This window comes from Diachasmimorpha longicaudata, chromosome 6 (genome assembly GCF_034640455.1).
Source record: "Diachasmimorpha longicaudata isolate KC_UGA_2023 chromosome 6, iyDiaLong2, whole genome shotgun sequence".
Taxonomy (NCBI): Eukaryota; Metazoa; Arthropoda; class Insecta; order Hymenoptera; family Braconidae; genus Diachasmimorpha; species Diachasmimorpha longicaudata.
Genome location: NC_087230.1, coordinates 4,845,955 through 4,864,323, shown reverse-complemented (window position 1 = coordinate 4,864,323; position 18,369 = coordinate 4,845,955). Strand labels below are relative to the sequence as shown.

At 38.0% G+C, this 18,369-nt stretch overlaps 2 protein-coding genes across 6 annotated transcripts in view; one reads left to right on the top strand and one right to left on the bottom strand.

The window, feature by feature from the left end:
• The window catches only part of LOC135163625 (alpha-mannosidase 2), an 87,743-nt gene that overhangs the window by 14,281 nt on the left and 55,093 nt on the right, over window positions 1-18,369 (bottom strand). For both annotated transcript variants that reach the window (XM_064123216.1, XM_064123217.1), the window contains 2 exons: window positions 11,909-12,081; window positions 8,424-8,557 (listed from right to left, as the gene is read on the bottom strand). In XM_064123216.1, the coding sequence (XP_063979286.1) occupies window positions 8,424-8,557; window positions 11,909-12,081 (307 nt within the window). The remainder of the gene's footprint in view (window positions 1-8,423; window positions 8,558-11,908; window positions 12,082-18,369) is intronic.
• The window catches only part of LOC135163632 (uncharacterized), an 81,565-nt gene that overhangs the window by 45,333 nt on the left and 17,863 nt on the right, over window positions 1-18,369 (top strand). The gene's annotated exons all lie outside the window — the stretch shown is intronic.

The following is an 18,369-nucleotide window of genomic DNA, read 5'->3' as shown; positions in this document are numbered from 1 at the left end:
GACGGTATTCATGCATTTTCTCCACAATTTCAATTTGGAATGAATAACGAATATTTAGGTGAATCCATTGAGGATGTATTGGATAGCTATTGGTAATGTTCTAGTGGCGAGGAGCAGTCGAGGTAACTTACTCTGACGGCTATTACATTCTGGGGTGTTAGGTATACAATACAGATAAATTATGCTAAGCCATAGGACTGAGTGGCTGATATCCGATCGTAGGTGGACAAGCAAATGGTAGCATTATCGCATTCGATGTATAAATTGCTAGATACTGCGGTTATTGTTGGGAATTAGTTGCAGCCAACTAATTCCCAACAATAACAGCTTTACAAACAATGTAATTAACTACATTTATTTGAATAATTCCAATATTGCTCAAAATTAATGGAAAAAAGGTTTTTGGAAAATTTAAAAGAAGAACGAAAAACTGCAATATCAAGCAGAGAAAATATTCGAAATATGTTATTATTTAAATGACGGGATAAATAATTTATTATTATGAAAAGTGTCAGGGGTTTCGCATTTGTTTCGATTTGCATTTCGATGATTTTCTCAAACGAATAGAGCCACAATAATGTTGTACCCAACGCTGAAATTCAACGCGCCATCCATCCGGATGTCAACATGATTTACAATAACAATGACCACGAGAGTCTCAAACTTAGAAATGATAATAACATAATTCCGGTTTTCTGTGATAGTTTTAAATAGTACGAGACTCAATGCACGCTCTGTGCGCCCAATTCGTATTTCCCGCCTCGAATATGAATATATGGCGGTTACATTTCCCAATAAAGAGTCTCACACATGAAGTTAGCCGATGGTTTATGTGGATAAATTAATTTGTGTCCTTGTGGTATCATAAATAGGACAAGATTTCCTTCAACGTCCTCATGACGCGCATCATTATTCTGATGAAAATAAAAATGTAAAAACTACCCCACCACTCCCTCACCCCTCATCTTACAGATCTTGAAAAAAACGAGTGTTCCACCGCAATTGCTTTATCGCACGTCGTCTCTGTCTACCCACTCGACTCTATATCACCCAAATTCACCTCTTCCAATTCCCCCGGCAATCGGAGTTGGATCTAATAAGGCGAGACCCATAAAACAGTTCCATTGAACCACACACATACAGACAAATATAATTCTGAGTGAGTCTCTGCGGTGCTACCATTTTGCCGTTTCTTTCATTTCAAAGTAACAGAAGTCTTCCTTCTCTCTCACCCTCTTAACTCCCTCATTCATTTTCTTTTTCATCTTCTATGGGTGGAGTCATTGAAGCTCTTGGTTCGATTCAGGTTCAAATTTATGAGGACTCGAGGTACGATAGAAAGGTACACTGGGGCTTTGGAAATTGGCCCTTTGGACAATGCCAACGCTCTGGGAAAATCCAATTAGTTGAAGATCTAGTATACACACGAGATGGTAAATGAAGTTTATGGGAACAGAGGAAAGGGGGTTTAAGGGCCGCCTTGGGTTTATTAATAGCTAGTCTAATTGTGAATAGTACATTCGACTGTTATGCAGAGTTCTCATTAGTTATCTGACGTTTAAGTGGGGGATTTTGGGTAAGATTTGTTTGATCAGAATGGCAATGGTTAAATTAAAATTAATTTCTCGAGTAAAGGAGCCAATAGCTGAATGTAAATTAAAACTAATAATGGGGATTAATCGAATGGGGTTGATACATTGTGTACTCGGAGAAACGATTCATATTAATTGGACTAATTTGATGAAATAGATCGTCACAAATATTTTATGGAGAGCTAAACCTGATTTCTATTTGCGTTTTGGATAAAATCGAATCGGCAATTTATTGATTCTAAATGAAAGTATTGTAAGGGATATTTTTTTCGATTTGCTAATTTTTATTGGAAGCTGAGTGTGGGTGTGTGTGTGTGCACACTTGTGGCCATTTGTCCAGACGTCTTCATTGTTTCGGAACGTCAATTACGCGAAAAAATATTTTGGATATAATTAGACCTCTAGAGGGGAAAGCGTAGGACGAAATGACAATCAACCACTATTTAGGTCGTTTGTTGGAGAAATTGGACTTGGGAGGCTAATTTTGGTGATAAAACTAAACTTCATCCGTCGATTCACCCTCTGGATTTGTCTAAAATTTCTATTCCCTTCGTGGTTCCATTAGTGAACTTTCAGGACTAAATTCGGTTCAGAATGGTTTCATTAAAAATTAATACATGATGATCGATTTTATCCTGACGTAAGATTACCTAATTTTACCCAATGTAATCTATTCTAATTCAAACCCAGTTTCCATTATTATTCCCCCGACTTCGCACATAAATATGAGAACAAGAAGAAACCACCGAAAATAATAAACTTCATTGTCCCGAGAAGACAATTGTAATGTCATTGGACTTTTGTATCTCTCTGATTTCTATATATTTCTTCACTCGACCCGTTTCGCAGTTGTTCTACGACTAGAATACCTTCATAAACCTCGGAGAAAAGGTAGAGATGCTGCGACAAATGAAAAACGCACTGGGGGCTTAATTAAGTTTCTGCAACGCGCGAAGAGAAAAACCGTCGGGTTAAAAGGAGAAAAATATATCCCATCATTTTTTTCGTGACTCCACTCCCCCTTAAGTTGGGAAAAATTTATTGTACCCGTGTCAAGAGAGACAAATAATGAAGTAATTAAAGAGACTAAGTAAATCCGACAAAATAATCTTTTTTTTTTCTTTTTGGTTCTTTTTTTTTATCGTTCACTATCTTTATCTTTCTAATGACAATTTTTTTTTCTCTGTACTTGTTGCGGGAGGGGGGGCGGGGGTTAGAGGGTGAGGATAAAATTAACGAAATGGGATTTCCGAATGAAGTCGTAATTAATTAAATTCCCGGGGTGGATGTGAATGAATGAGTAGAAAGTCCGGTATGTTTTTTTCCTGAGCACTTGCTCGTTCTCTCGACACCCTCAGTAACTGAGGGGAATACAAAAGCTGCATTTTAGACGTCGACAGGAAATTGTGTTTAAAAAATTCAGAAGGCATTGGCGTCCCTATTCCGTCACCACTCGACTTAACTCGGATATCCGTACAGCATAAAATGCTTGGGAGATGATATTTAGCTTTTATGAAATGAAAAAACCTTGAGTTGAAGTGTTTGTACATTATCTATCAAATAAACTTCCTCTCTAGTTTATTCATGAACGTGGATTATTTTAAACGTGAGAATATCCGCGAAAATCACTGTCAGAAAAATATCGAAGTCGATTATTCCACTAATTGTTGAAAAATCATTATTGAAGACGTTATTATTTTGAGCTTGCGAGGTGCGACTTGACCCGAGACTTTACGGCGTGTCTCGATGGCAACAAATTTATTTTACAACTGACGAACGGTTAAAAAACATTCCACACACAAAATTCTACTGAAGCCCTTTTTATCCTAAGAAAATTCGCAAACTGATGTGGAAAAAATTAGCGGATGTTGCTGACCATAAGTACATCAAAGAGATATGTAAATATCTAAAAGCGTGTAATTAAAAAATTTGAAATACTTAATATTTCAACCTAAAGAAAGGACGTGAATTGTAAAGTGAAGATAGTGTAAAGAACTTAGCTCTGGGCATCAACACTTTAAACAAATAAAAAAAAACTGACCTAAAATTTTTAAAGACCAGATGCACCTCATATGAATTCAACTTCCTTGATTAAAAATAATAAAACTCTGCTGAAAAAAATCATGACCCCATTCCTCGGTAAAAATTTCGAATAATAAACCAGCAATAACCCTCAATTTTCCTTATTTTCCGTGGAAATGTCTCACAAGAATTCTTGAGCACTGGAAAATACCAAAAATAGACACTCAACCCAACATTATCATTCCAAGTGCACTTGGGAGCGTGAAAAAAAGTCCAGCCAATATTCGGATGAATTTTTTAATAAAGAAAAATGCCTCCGGATGAAAATTGGCCCTCTGCAGCCCTTTCACGCTGTTTATAATTTTTTTTTCATCCATTTCCACTTTCCCGTATGCCAGGGCAAATTCCGTGTATGAGTGTATCGAGTTTGTACAGGGGTTGTTGAGTGTATGGGTGTACAATGTGCTTGTCCATTCCAATGCAAATGAAGCAGGCGACATGAGGAAGGTACGTTGGTAGGTACGTGGGATTGAATGGGTAAGAAGAAGAGGGTATGAGGGCGTCTGGAGCTTCTCTCGGATTCTCCCCATTAGCTACGAATTGCATCCGATATGAGAGATCCTGAAAAGCACAGGGGATATATTTTGTCGCTGGATACACGAGAACTACCATTTTTTGCACTGGATACGTCTTATTTCGTGTTTTCTCGTCGGATTTCTCTACTTTTTTTTCTGACTTTTTTTGCTGCTTCAGAGGTAGACTCGTTGCTGCTGAATTCAACGGGATCTCTAGCTCCTGCAATTTTCTGCTAGTAGATATTCAACCGGAAAGTAGTATTTTTTGGGAAAATCACGACAGGTTTATGGCTGTTAGTCCTTTTGGTTTTTTATGCATTTTGGTTCCATGACTGGGGACATAAATTAATTCGTGAAAATATTTATATGCAGCAGTTCTCAAGTAAATGGTGATAGGAATGAAAGATCTTTCAAGGGAAAAATTCCAGTTCTGATTTCTAGAGATTTTTGTGATTTTCCTTTACTGATTTCATTGAATTTATCCCCAATTTTTATATCACATTTGCTCCATCGCGGAATATTTTATTATAACTCTGAAACTTTTACGTAATTTTTCACACATTTTTTATGGGACGAATTGAGTTCTACAACAAATGCAATCAGAAAAATTCCGCTATTTTGTGGAGCAAATTGAGTTTTACAACAAATGCAATCAGGAAAATTCCACTCTTCCCCTTATAATCATAGCATTTGATGAAAAAGGCGACTGAGAGAAGTCGACTTCATTACTGAACTCATAATTATCCTAGTTAGCGTAATTGTTGATTCATTTGTTCCTAACCAATATTGATTTTTCGGTAGATTCATTTTCTCAGATGAATAATTTAATCGTGAATTTCTCCCTCGTCAATCAGTACTTCATAATATCAACTCAATTCTCTCATGAAGGATGACTTGATGACCATGAGTATAGTCATGTGTGACTACAATGAACTGCGTAGCTCATTGCCCACCACACCGTCAAATAGTGAATTTCCCCTGGTTCAACGAGCCGCGGGAGAGTAATCCAAAGTCCCGCCTGATTACATTATAATTGCAGATGGACGTGAACGGACTCAAGCCTCAGAGGTGTGTGCATGGCTCACCCCTCACTTCACTATCGAAACCCTCATCCCCCCTGGTGTCAATATATACATGTCGCAAATTTCTACGGATTCGTATCCCCTAGTCCCCTCCCCCCTATCCCCCCTCCAGATCCATGATCGTTGCTATTGTAATTCGATGAGGCTGCAGTGACAAACAAAATTGTCCGGATTTCATTTACTCTTTAAAAATCATCTATTTGTATGAAATTAAAAAATAAAAAAAACATTGGAAACCTCACCCTTTCTGGGGATGACAGAAAAGAGATTCGCATTCCCTCCTGCCCCTTTTCCTCCCCTTAATCTAGGGCCAGTGCTACTGCAATTCGATGAGTCTACACTGATGAGCGAAAAAGTTGGTATTACATTTTATTTTTAATAATTATTTATTTGTATGAAATCAAAAATTCTGAAAAATTGTAAACCTCTCCCTTTTTGGGGATGACAGAGAAGGGAAAGAGCTAATATTTTTAATTGATTTTGAATTTTGAAAATGAGTATTCAATGCTAGGCTTTGAGGATACAGTTTATTTGTAGTTCAGCTTTTTGTTTGTCCCTTTCATGTTGTACTTGAAATCGATGTGCACTTGGGCTGATATTAAATTAGACAGTTACGAGCGGTTCTCATTTTTCTTTAAATATTAAATTTTTATGGAGCCATATTGATGTCAGCTCTCTGGGAAATGATTATTTCGTGCAAATTTAACGAATGAAGTGGAAATCCCTACGTTGAGAACAGCAATCTCCCCTTCCAATTTTCACGTATCGACAAACACTCGAATTTTTTTGATGCAGATGGTCGTGGATTGTGGGGATATAGTTGACTGGGCAATTAAGCTTCGATATTGTGATGAGTTTTCCCGTTTGTTTATTTTCAAAGCGAATAGATGGAAATGATTGCTATCACGATTGTCCAGAATATTTTTCAATTTTTAACTAATAAATACGTAAAAAGAAATATTTGCCGATCAATTATTGAATAAAACAAAATTGAAAAGGTCCTAGTCCAGTTTACCATCATTTTTGCATCAATTTCGCTATTGAAATTATGCCGGGATTCATAAACGAAGAAATCGTGAAATTTCAGAAAAGAGTCATTTCGGAAATTAATGAAACTGGGTAGAAAACCTATAAGATCGCAGTGAATACACAAATTCCAGTAAAATTAATAGTTTATTCGGATTTGTATATGTTATGGAGAAGATTTTAATAAATAAAACTACAAAGCTACTAAAAACAACGTAAATTCAAAAAGAATCGGAAACTAAAAGAGAATGAATCCTTCACATGTAAGTGAATACACGTAAATAAGGGTCATCTCAAACGTCAAAAAAATTATTCACCAATTTTTACGTCTCTAAAAAACGTTGAAGCTCTCTCAATCCTCTAAATGGACATAAAATCCGGCTATTCAGTTCTATCCACCCCCCCCTCCCCCTTTCAAATGTTTTCCTATAAAACGAACTAATGTCGTCGTTGAAAAAAATGTCATTTTTCCCTCAGCCCGTTGCTCTCCAGCTTACACTTTCATCTATTCACCGTCACACGTTTATCCACCAACGAGTGACAGGGTAAACACCGTTCGATCATCCAGACATTTTGAACCCGTAGGAATTTTCCGCACACAGTGAGACCATACAGAAGCGATCAATCCTCCCAGCGGGAGTGTCGATAGTCGGGCGCATTCGTATTGTGTAAGCACTGAGGCTCGATATCGACATCACTGGCCAGACCAGTTTTCCTCTTCCCTCTTTTTTTTCCGGCATTTTCGACGAGTCTCTTGATCGATACACCTGATACGTCTCTCTTCACTTCAAAATAAGCCGCGAGAGAAAGTGGAAAGGAAAATTGTTGAAGGATTATTTCAATTGAAAAAGTTCATGATATGGTAGGGTGTGGACTGGCAGAAAAAAGAATCAATTATCGCTAATTAAAAATTATATGAAATACGATTTGATAAATTATTCGTTCTGAGTTTTTATCGTTTGGAGATTGGCAGTGGCACTTTCTGAACTTGAATAAATGAAAATTAACACGGAAAAATGGTATTGGAGACTGGAGTCATGATTTTTGGGTGCGGGAATTATCGTTTGAGTCGAAGGCGAGTGCTAATTTTTAAGCATAAAATGGCGCTTCTGGTTCCCAAGTTTTACTTTTTGGGTACGATGTCACTTCTCGTTTAGAAGTTTTAATTTTTCCTCATAACTTGGGGTGGCCACTGGGACTTTCCGCAAAACCGCAGAGTTTTCCTTTAAAGTTCTCACTTTCATATTTAAATTAGAGAATTGGCGATAATGTTACTCGAATTCCCGAGATGAATGGCGGTGGGGAATTTGGTTCTGAATTATTTTGGAGTGTCTTATGGTTTTTTATGGGGAATCGATAATAAGCGTATATATTATAATGAAGGAAGACCCCATAAAATAAATTGACGTAGATGAGAATTTTTAAAAGATTTCTATCAATTTTTCATCGTACTTCAAATAAAAAATGATAGACCTTCAAATTTGATAGTGCTTTTTAGTCACTTTTACGAAACCACATGTCATTAATTACAAAATTCATTACGAAATTTACGGTATTGAGAGGAATTTTTATGTGTAAGTACAACACACTCTAGTATTATCGCATGTTGCACCTCGATTCCAGTGCGCAACACAGTAATTTTATACAGACTTTTCTTTCCGTGTATAGACGAAATAAATACAAAGAAAGAAAGGTGATTCCTATCAAAATTACCACCACCCTTCGCCGGAAAGAGAATTTAATCCGTGTAATTATATAACTTTCGCATTTTGCGGAGGTATTTGTTGAAGAACACATAACACCGGGGAAAATTGTGGATAAACTACGGAATTTTCCTCTCATTTTCTCCCACCAAATAACGTAACTTCGCGAGATATGAGAACAAACAGAAAATATCGTGTCCTTCTCTTTCTCTCTCTACTGACGATTAACCCGGAATGGCAAAAAAAATTTCGTCACAGATGCATCAAAGCTACGCGACCAGATAAAGGACTGATCGATACCTGATGCATTTTAATCAGCTCCATTTCTCACCAACTCATGAAGACCACAAAACCCCGATAGAGACCCGAGGAGCGCTCTCTCAAATTGAAAAATTGTTCAAGCATGAGGATGTGGTGATTTACCTTCAATAAGCTGATCGAGCATGGCGTAAATGTGGGAGGTGGCCTCATCTGTCATCACCCAACCGCCAGTGGTCATCTCCAGGCGTCCCTCCTTCACCAAACGTTTCACCACAGCCTTCTTGGTTGGATGGGCACTGAAAATCAATCGTTTTTGGTTCACCAGGAGTGATAAGACGACACCACTTAATCACATCTATTCTCAAATATCTTCGTTATATCTTGTCATTATTAAATTAATAAAAAATTAAAGGAAAAATTGGTAAATAATACATTTAGTGAGAAAAATATAATTTTGCCAACCAAATACTCGTTTGAAGATAATTGTATGTGAAATTTTGAATGAGAATTTTGGGTATTGACTTGTCTAAACTAAATATTATTGCCAAAATTATATTTCTTTCTCAGTGCAGTGTCATTATAAATATTTTTTAGGACTTTATGGTATGTTATGGTATTGATATCGATGATATGATATTGATACTTGTGTTGGATTTTCTTTTCGAGTGCTTCTCATTGCAGCAAAGATAAATGGATCTACCCTCCCCTAATACCTGCAGTCATCACCTCTTTTGTTAATTAGTTGATAATGGGTGGACGCCGTAGAGTTTAACGTGCTACCAACGACTTTCGATGAAGGGCCGCTGGCAGTCGGGGGTTAATTTTTTTTTAATCTCCTGGAGACGAATGGATGGAGAAGTACTAATGTAGCAATCTCCTTATACTGTAATTAATCAAATTTGGAACTTCATCAAAATGTTAATTTACGTCCATGTAATCAACGAAACTCTGTTTATGAGAACTTGCGCTCAATTTCTCGTCATCTTCGCTGTTATGGTGCGTTATTTATAGTCTGGTTCATGTGAAAATTTGTTTGTTGTGTGGGAGAAAATGCAGTCAGAACTCAGTTATTATGATCGCTGTTCGTTAAATTCCCCGTTTGTTATCGAAAAATAGGAATTATCAGAGGTCGGGGAACCCGTTATTTCCATGACTAATTGTTAATTATCAACTTTTAATGACGAGCCCTGAAGGGCTGGGTTTTTTTGTTGTTGAGGGGAAAATTTTTCAGGTGCTGACAGGCGTTAATGACGGCAATATCGATCATTTGTTCAGAAATTATCGTAAAAAACTGTGGTACAGTAGGAGGTGACCGGAAATGCATTTTATTTCTTTTTTTTATACCCGGAGAGAAATATTGAATAAAAATTACGTATCTTCTTTGGAATTCTGCAACGAGAGAAAAATTGTTTAAAAATTACGCGTCTGTTCCGTAATCTGCCAGTTAAAACAATATTCAGTACAAACTACGGAAGAGTTACGCACTTTTTCAGTGAACTTTCAGAAAAAGCCCAAAACTTTCAAGAAAAAGTATGGAACACTCAGTGAAAGAATGCGTAACTGTTCCGTAATTTTTACTGAAGACTGACAAATCACGGAACAGGCACGTAATTTTAGAAGAATTTTTCTCTTCGTGCGGAGCGAATCGGTATGGAATTTTTTCGGAGTGTTCCGTAATTTTTATCTAAATTTTCGGTGAAAAATTGCGTTACTGTCACGGAAACATTTATTGCCAGGTATTAAAATGTCTTTTGAATTTTAGCTTCTGAATAAGGAAGTTAAGTCTGTGTACGCGTGAATAAAATAATTCAAATGTTTTTCTTGAACTGCTCTACCAAAAAAGAACGCAATTGGAAATAAAAAGGAAAAAACCGAAGAGAATTAAAATTAGAAACAAACAATTCCCTTGAAACTCAGCCGGGAACCAAACCCAGGTTTCCCAGGGGCGCATGCGGGCACCCTTACCAACTGACCTAGCAGATACCACCGAAATTTCCTCACCCAATTAATTCACATCAACTGTACATCAGCAAAAGATTTTGTTATAAACCGGACTCCCTGTCTAATGCAATATCCCTCCAAACTCTAAAAACTTTGGACCCCAACTTTTTCTGTCTAAAAACTCGGGGGAACCTCAATTCTGAGCTCAAGAAATTCAATAGACATCAACGACCCACCACCTCCAGGTAATGAATCCTAAAAACCCCAATCTTCCAATCACTCCCATGAGTTTCATCTGAAAACCCCTGAAGCAGCAAACTTTGACATTACCCCAGGAATTAAAAGACATCCCTTTGTTTCACTCTTCATTCCGTGTCCATTGTCCTCCACCATAGCACCCGCATTCTTCTCTGACACTTTTGCCGTTCTCCCTATCCGGACACTAGAAAATTGCCTCAGCATAGCATCACCAACGACGTCAACCAGTGGCGCAAGTTTCGTGCAAGAACGCGTAACCCTGCTTTTCTCATTCTCCTCATCCCCTCACCCACCATCCCATCCCTCTCTTTATACCTTTGCCTTTGGTCTTATCTCGATTCACGTTCTGCAATATACCTCGTCCCACTTTAATACCCCTTTTCCTCTTTTTTACGACAATCCCATCTACGATACGGTGATGGCGCCCAGGAGAGTGAGAGAGATGGAGTAATATCACCAACGACTCATCCCCTCCCCAATAAAAGCGTCTTTTAAAAGCAGATAAGACGCAAGCGCCTGTTGGCCATTTCAAGATTGCTCAGGACTCCCAATAGCCATTCAAGCACTCGTGATAAACTCATTTGGAAGTGATTGCAAAGTTTTAAGCGACGGATGCCGAGTTTTATTGGTTCAGGTGATATTTGTGTTGAGAGGACATGTGGCTAACGTTCTCCAACTTTGAGACAGGACCAAGACTTGGTCGTTGATGAACGCGATGTTTGATCATTGTTAGGGTCTCGTTACCATCGAGACTACGATCTCCAATAGATCCAGAATAATAATGCCAATAAAATAGGAAACGGCGCGAGAAATAAATATACCTGCTCACATCCATAAGACACTGACACCGAAGATCAATAACGAGGAAAAATATGGATCATCTGTGAATTAGATTGCATCATGATCACTTATGATTACCAGGGATTGTGCATAGGCCTCGTATGCGTTCAACGGTTTTGATTACTCGAGTAAACAACGTGTTAAATGAGACGCCTTTCATTGCACAGCATTCTTATTACTCTTTGTTAATGAATTTTCACACGCAAGGAAACCATTATTACATATATTCCAGTATGCACAAGGTGTATGTGTTGCGTTTGTGGTAGTGTCATTTAACTCTGTTCCAGTCACTTTGAGTACAACAATAAAAAAGTACAATTGATAGATGATTTAGAAACTCATTTGGAAATGACTGCGGTACGGAGAGAAAAATTCCTGAAAAATGATGTGTCTGATGCGTGATCTGCTGGACAAAACAATATTCAGTAAAAATTACGAAACAGTTATGCAATTTTTCACTGAATGTTCCATATTTTTTCGTTAAAGTTCAGTGAAAACGTGCGTAACTGTTCCGTAGTTTTGATCGAATATGGTTGGACTGGCAGATTCCGGAGAGACATGGTTTTATTGGCGTAGGTGATATTTGTAATGAGAAGAATCGTCGTTACCTTTCCCACCAGAGCGACAGGAAGGAGACTTCACTCCAGATGAACGTCATATTCGGCCACTGTTGGAGCTTCGTCACCATGTTATTGAGGATGGAACGGGTCGAGCTGTGGAAGTACTGCTCAAAGGTCTTCAACCAACCAGGGTCTGTATGGCTGTGCGGCATCAGGATCACCTGAAATGCGAAGAATGATTGATTTATCTGGAATAAGTTCGGAAACTTCTGAAGTTTTGTATCAGGGATTCAACGGGGCTCTGGGGATTCGGAGAAAGATGGATTATCCTCATCGTGAGTCATGATTGGGTGGATTTTTAATGCTGAGGAGACTGGAGCGTTTGCGGAATAGTAAAATTGTAATGAAAGTTCTTCCAACTTCGTTGATTGGAGTGTTCGTAGATTAAATTCGTTTTATAAATTTATGTTCACTTTTACCGTTCAATAAAATTAGCCCTTCTACATCATATGGTGCAGTGATAAAGTGAACCTTCTCGTCAAGGCTCCGATAGAAAAAGGCGAAACAGACGTTCTTGAACTTCCGTTCACCGATTTCAGAGGGAAGTACAAACATGGAGCTTTCAGCTTCATAAGACAGATCGTTCTTTTATTTTGTACATTCCGTACTGAGGGATTACTATTACTGAGAGATACCATTGTATGGGTGAATAGACGTCGTTCCACCCATACCAATGTAGCAATCTTCCTTCATCAAACAAATATCGTAAAAAATTACCAAGAAATAAGGAATTGCGCTTGGGTTTACCCAGAAGCTTTCGGGGTTCGATCAGGAAAGCCCAGCTGGAAGAATCGGCCCAAGCTTGGCTCAACCTCGATGTACGTAGCTACAGCATCCAGGCCCATGATTCAGTCAAGGTTCGAACAAAAAAAAGAGTCGCCTCCTAAGCATCACTAACATTTGTTTTGTCTCATTCATCGGCTTGCTCTTCGTGGCTAAATTTCTTCTCCACGTAACTACTATAATCGTCACTGAAGTGTTTATTTATCTTCGCATCCTCTGCTGAGAACACGAGTGGACCTACATTTGTGAATGGGTTCCGAACCACTGCCAATGGTTGAGTCAGTATTCAAGTAATTGTGGAGCTTGAACCCTGACTCCGCCGTCCTGGAAAACAGGTCCTGTTTCGCTTCTCGGTTCCACCGAAGCCCCAGCGAACAGCCGACGAAATTTGTATCTTTTTTCCTGACATTGTACGAAGTTATATCGCCTATAGCTAACAATTGCTCTGGCTCACCGGTTTAACACACCAACATTCTGGTTTAATATCTGCTAGTAAACACGAGAGAGAAGATTCACCGTTGATATACTAAGAACAGCCCAAAGTGTTAATTGCCTGGGACTCCAGGGAGCAGCGCCCTAATAAGCCGAGGCAAAGTTGGTAACGCACGAAGGGTGCGAGTAAGACGGGCCCTCTCTCCTCCAACATATCTTATTGATATGCATGAGACGGAGGTGAGACCGGCACGTTCCCCCTCATCTTCAAAAACCTCGTATTTTCATGGTTTTCGGGTGGCTCTTTAATAAACCGAGATTGTTGTGCACGGCCACCTCTGGTATGGACAAAGTGCTTACCCCTTTAATGCTGTTATGAAATTTGCTAAAGGGGAGAGTATACCTCTATATTGGGATGCAGTGGTTTGATGTGGTTTGATCTCCTGTTGGAGTGAAAATAGCAATTTTTACGCTGAAAAAAATTGAATGTTCTTGTGACACCAATCTGGGTATCAGAATGTCCAATCCGTTTTTATTGTAGAGAAGCGGTGTTAAGATATAATTCTGCACCGTAAGGTGTCACGCGTACATCCGGTGTTCATTCAATATCAATCAGTTTATCACCACGTCCACACTGGATTTTTATACTATGTAATTAATTTGAAGGACGCGACTTTGAGTGATTCATACAGACTTTGCAGAATTATTTGAGCTGTGAGGTAATTTTTAACGAATGTATTCTAATTTAAGCAATATTTCAATAATTCATTGGGATTTAACGAAGAGTGCAAAATGTAATCGATTATTGCCAACGTTGGACTCCATCATGCATTAGATTTTGAATTTTTACAAGACCGATATAGAATTTTTTGAAGCCGATAAAGAAATTTTACTAGATCGCATAGTAATTTTTCTCAGGTCTGCAGTTGGCGCCGAAATTGTAACGCAGCACAGTAATTTTATCGGAATTACACTATAAACATTGTCAGATTATTCGCTCTGTGTAGAACGGTTAATTGCACTAATTAGTGGCTTCTCATTCATTACCTCGAATCTTTAAGGTTGTTGTCATGAGACCGGCGGTGTCAAAATGTTCGACGCTGGGCGCTAGTCGTCCGGTGAATGGCGCGCTTGAATTAGACCGAAAACTTTTGTCAAATTCTGTACGACTCGCCTCACGTATGTGTGAATGTACCGTGGACACATCTGGATGGCAATAATGGTGCCTCATGGACGAGGGAGTAATTCGGTGGAAGTCAATAAACTGTAAGGAACAAGGGCTAGCTGGTTGATGCTAACTTTTTCACAGTAAATAGACTGTAATTACAAGCGGGGTTTGAAGGTCGTTACAGGTAACTGTGCAACTATAGAGTTAAGTTGAAAACCTTCGGAGCAATAGGAGTAGGCGGGTCACCTGTATACTGGTGTTCACAAAGTCATGAACTAAGTCTTAACCCCTTTAATGTTCTCGTAAAATTGGGGGGAGATGAAGACCCGAGTGCTGAGGTCTCGTGTTTTAACGGTGGGGTTAACCTACGAAATTGCAATCGCTTTGAAGAGTTCGAGTGATTGGTATAAGATTTGTTGGATTATTGGGCATGAACTGTTACAAATGGATATGATTCGTAAGGATATGATCAACCCGATAGCATCGACGGTCCCATTCGAAGCAAAACCATGAACTTTTTGATAAGAATCTGCGAATATATTAATCGATAGATATGAATCAAAATGCGTATCTCACTTAATAATTATTAGAAATGGGATAGTCATAATGATTCCACATGCGTGAATGTTATTTATTCTCTCTTATTTTATACGCTCGAAAGGCACAACCGCTCTGATTGGTTTCCTTAGAAGAACTAACTAAAAAGACTAAAGGGCCACAACACCCTGGACCTGATGACTCACATTATCAATAGTCCTACTCATGCACCTCTGTTTTCACCCATAAAAATGTTTTCCAATGTCACGTGGAAACACGAGATCAAAAGAAATACAATTTGTACAAAGACCTGTTCAGTACAACTGTAAATTAATTTTTGATAAATAGTTTGAAATGTAAACTCTAATAATAATGAAATCAATATTGGTTCTCGATTTTACCAGCGAATATAAAATATACTTCATTTAAGTATGTTTTCTTTGCGTGTTACGACGGTGAATTAATCTAGTGGTAATCAATAGTTATAATTAGTTCCGGCATTCAAAGACTGAACAGGTAGATTCAGTGAGTTGTTGATGACTCCCGGAAATAACTTGTTCATTGTGTACAGCTCAGTGGTTGAATATCAGCAGCTATTATTTATAATCAATGAATTCGTTCTCAAGTTGCTTATAGATTCGATAGTTAAGGAACTGTATAGAATTAAAACGCTACCGAACAATGTGCTCGGGGCATGAATAAAATTACGAGATGAATCTAAAGTTGGCTACGGTAGTTTTCTATTTTCATGTAAATGCCGCTGAACCTCAAGGTTTATTCCCTGTGGATATTGTAACCCACCTAAGTTTACGTAAAGTGATCATTTAATTTGCTTAAACGAAGGAGAAATGAGGGAATTCCAATCTAACTGAATCGCCCTCTTGTGTAGGATTCCATTTAATTCATTAAAAATGACGGAACAGCGAAATGTTCACGAAACTATTTCCAATAATTTTCGAAAATTACTGACACCGCTATTGTCGTCCCTGCAGGGAGAGAAAAGTCTGGTCAAAATTACAGTGCTGCCACATTCTAAAATACTGGAATGTGTTTTACTCACACATAAAAATTCCTATCAATACCGTTAATTTTGTAATAAACTTTGTAATTAGTGATAAGTGGCTTCATAAAATTTCCTAAACAGCACTATAAAATTTCAAGTTCTATCATTTTTTATTTGAGGTTCAATGAAAAATTGATAGAAATCTTTCAAAAATTCCGCACACAGCAATTTTACAGTAATTCATTGTGATTGGTTAATGATGAGCACCGAATACAGCTGATTATCGCCGACGCTGAACTTCGCCATGGTAAATGTTGCATGAGACTTTGAATTTTTAAGAGGCCGATTTAGAAGTTTTCTTTAGCCGATCAAGAAAGTTTACTACAGAGCATAGTAATTTTTCTCAAGTCTGCAGTTTGCATCGAGATTGTAAGGCACCACAGTAATGTTTATCAGAATCACACTATAAAAATTGTCAGATTATTCTCTCCGTGTGCACATTCCCCCTAACGACTAACAGTTATCACAATCATCAAAAAATAATCTACCATCAAATCTCGCTAATCTTCCTCACCAAATCCCTCAATAATACCCATAAATCAGAATTCCCCTATTATTCGAAATTGTAGTAGCCCCCACGAGACCTCCACTTCAATCATTCTCGAAAGAATCGAAAGTGCGATGAATTTGCAGCAGCACGAGCGGCGATATTGTCAATTCAAGTCACGATTATTGGTGGTTGGTATCTCCAAAGCTCCCAATACCATCACTAGAGGTTTGTGGTGCAGGTGACGGTGAAATCCCATCATAGTGCGCTCGAAATTCGCGATCTACGATTCTCTGGACCTGTTCATCCCACTATTCCTCCTGCATCCCTTGAACGAAGTACCCCAGTTGCATTGTCATGGTGTGTTTTGGCCCAACGAAGGCCATCCATTGTACCCCCGATGACAATGCCATGATGAGCGACCATTCTCTCTCCCTCCAGAAACTCTCTCACTGTCTATCAATGCTTTCACGGACGCTTCTGTGGACAACTACAATTCCCCCGGACTCGTCCACTCAATGCACCAGGGGATTATGAAAATTTTTTAGCGAAGGAATTATTATTTCAAACGGGGAAAAGATCTCTGAAGGTGATTACCGGCGATCAGTCCATCTGCGACATGGTGACCATTAATCGAATAAACTTCAATTTTTTTAGATGAACGCATGTACGTAAACGAAAATTGAGTTTTCCCTCGTGTCGATTTTGCTCTAGTTTTATTGGAAATAAAATTCTCGTAAATGTTTTTATGTGCCGATTATTTAAAAATAAATGTCTCTTGAAATGGGATACATGACACTCCGTAATCTTTTTTTCTTTTCAAGATTTATGTCGTCATAAAGTTGTGAGCTGTTCTTCATGAAATACAATTGATAACATGTGAATAGGTGAAAATGATTTGTAAATGAAAAATAAACTCATTTACAGAACAAATTTCGTTGATGTACATTTCTCTCGTATTTTAGCTTTCAAATAAAAGCCTTGAGGCCAGGGGTTTTGTGAGTCATATTTGGTTGTAATTTGTAAATAAAATGGCGAAAAATTATCTCGAGGTATTGGTGATACGTACATACATTTTCGAAAAATATCATATATTCACGTTTCATGTCGTTTAACATAGTTTCCAAGCAAAAACACGAGATAGAAAAATGAATGGTCCCAAGGGTTCTCTTCGTCGAAATTAATGAGGAATATTCGAGGCGATTTCAGGGCCAATGGTGAAGGGTTTCCTACTGAAATTAAGTGAATAATTCCTTATGGTGCAGACGGGAATAATAATCCCCGGGCAAATTAGGTTCAGGCCCCTGATCAGGATGTTTTCAGTACCAAAATTCGCTTTAATTTTTTGTCGGAAGAATATTTGATTAGCAGAATTATATTGTTTTCCTAGTGCTGGGAATAAAATAGGATTATAGTCAAACACAAGAGAAAACTAATTCCGTGGTGATCAGTTTCATGAATAAACATCCCCCACGTCAAAATCTAAATTCAGGGCGCGAAATGCCCATTATTAGTGTCATAAAATATACCTTGACATTATTCCTCAATTTAAAGAAGAATGTATTCAGAATTTATGGGTCATTTACTTGATATAATTTATGATGCAGTAAAACCGTGTTCTATTTTTTATGAAATAGAATTGATGACAAGCGACATGGGCCTGCATTTCAAATTTCTAAATCTTAAATGAGTAGTGAAGTGGTAAAACGTAGTTCACATGTCTCAACTTTTCCAATGGAAATAAACAAATCGAAAAAAAAATCACGATGACACTGCACCCGTTTGAAAGCAGAAATTGAATAAAATTAATGGTTAAGCAATAAACACAAAAGAAAATTAGTACTTTATGACATCATTCCCAAAAATCAGCGTATGTTCTGTGATGTATAAAACACCAAGATAAACTGAAAACGTCAATTTAAAAAGCGACAGAAAACTTGTAACTAGAGTTGAAGAAATTCTTGTCAACCAGACGAGGA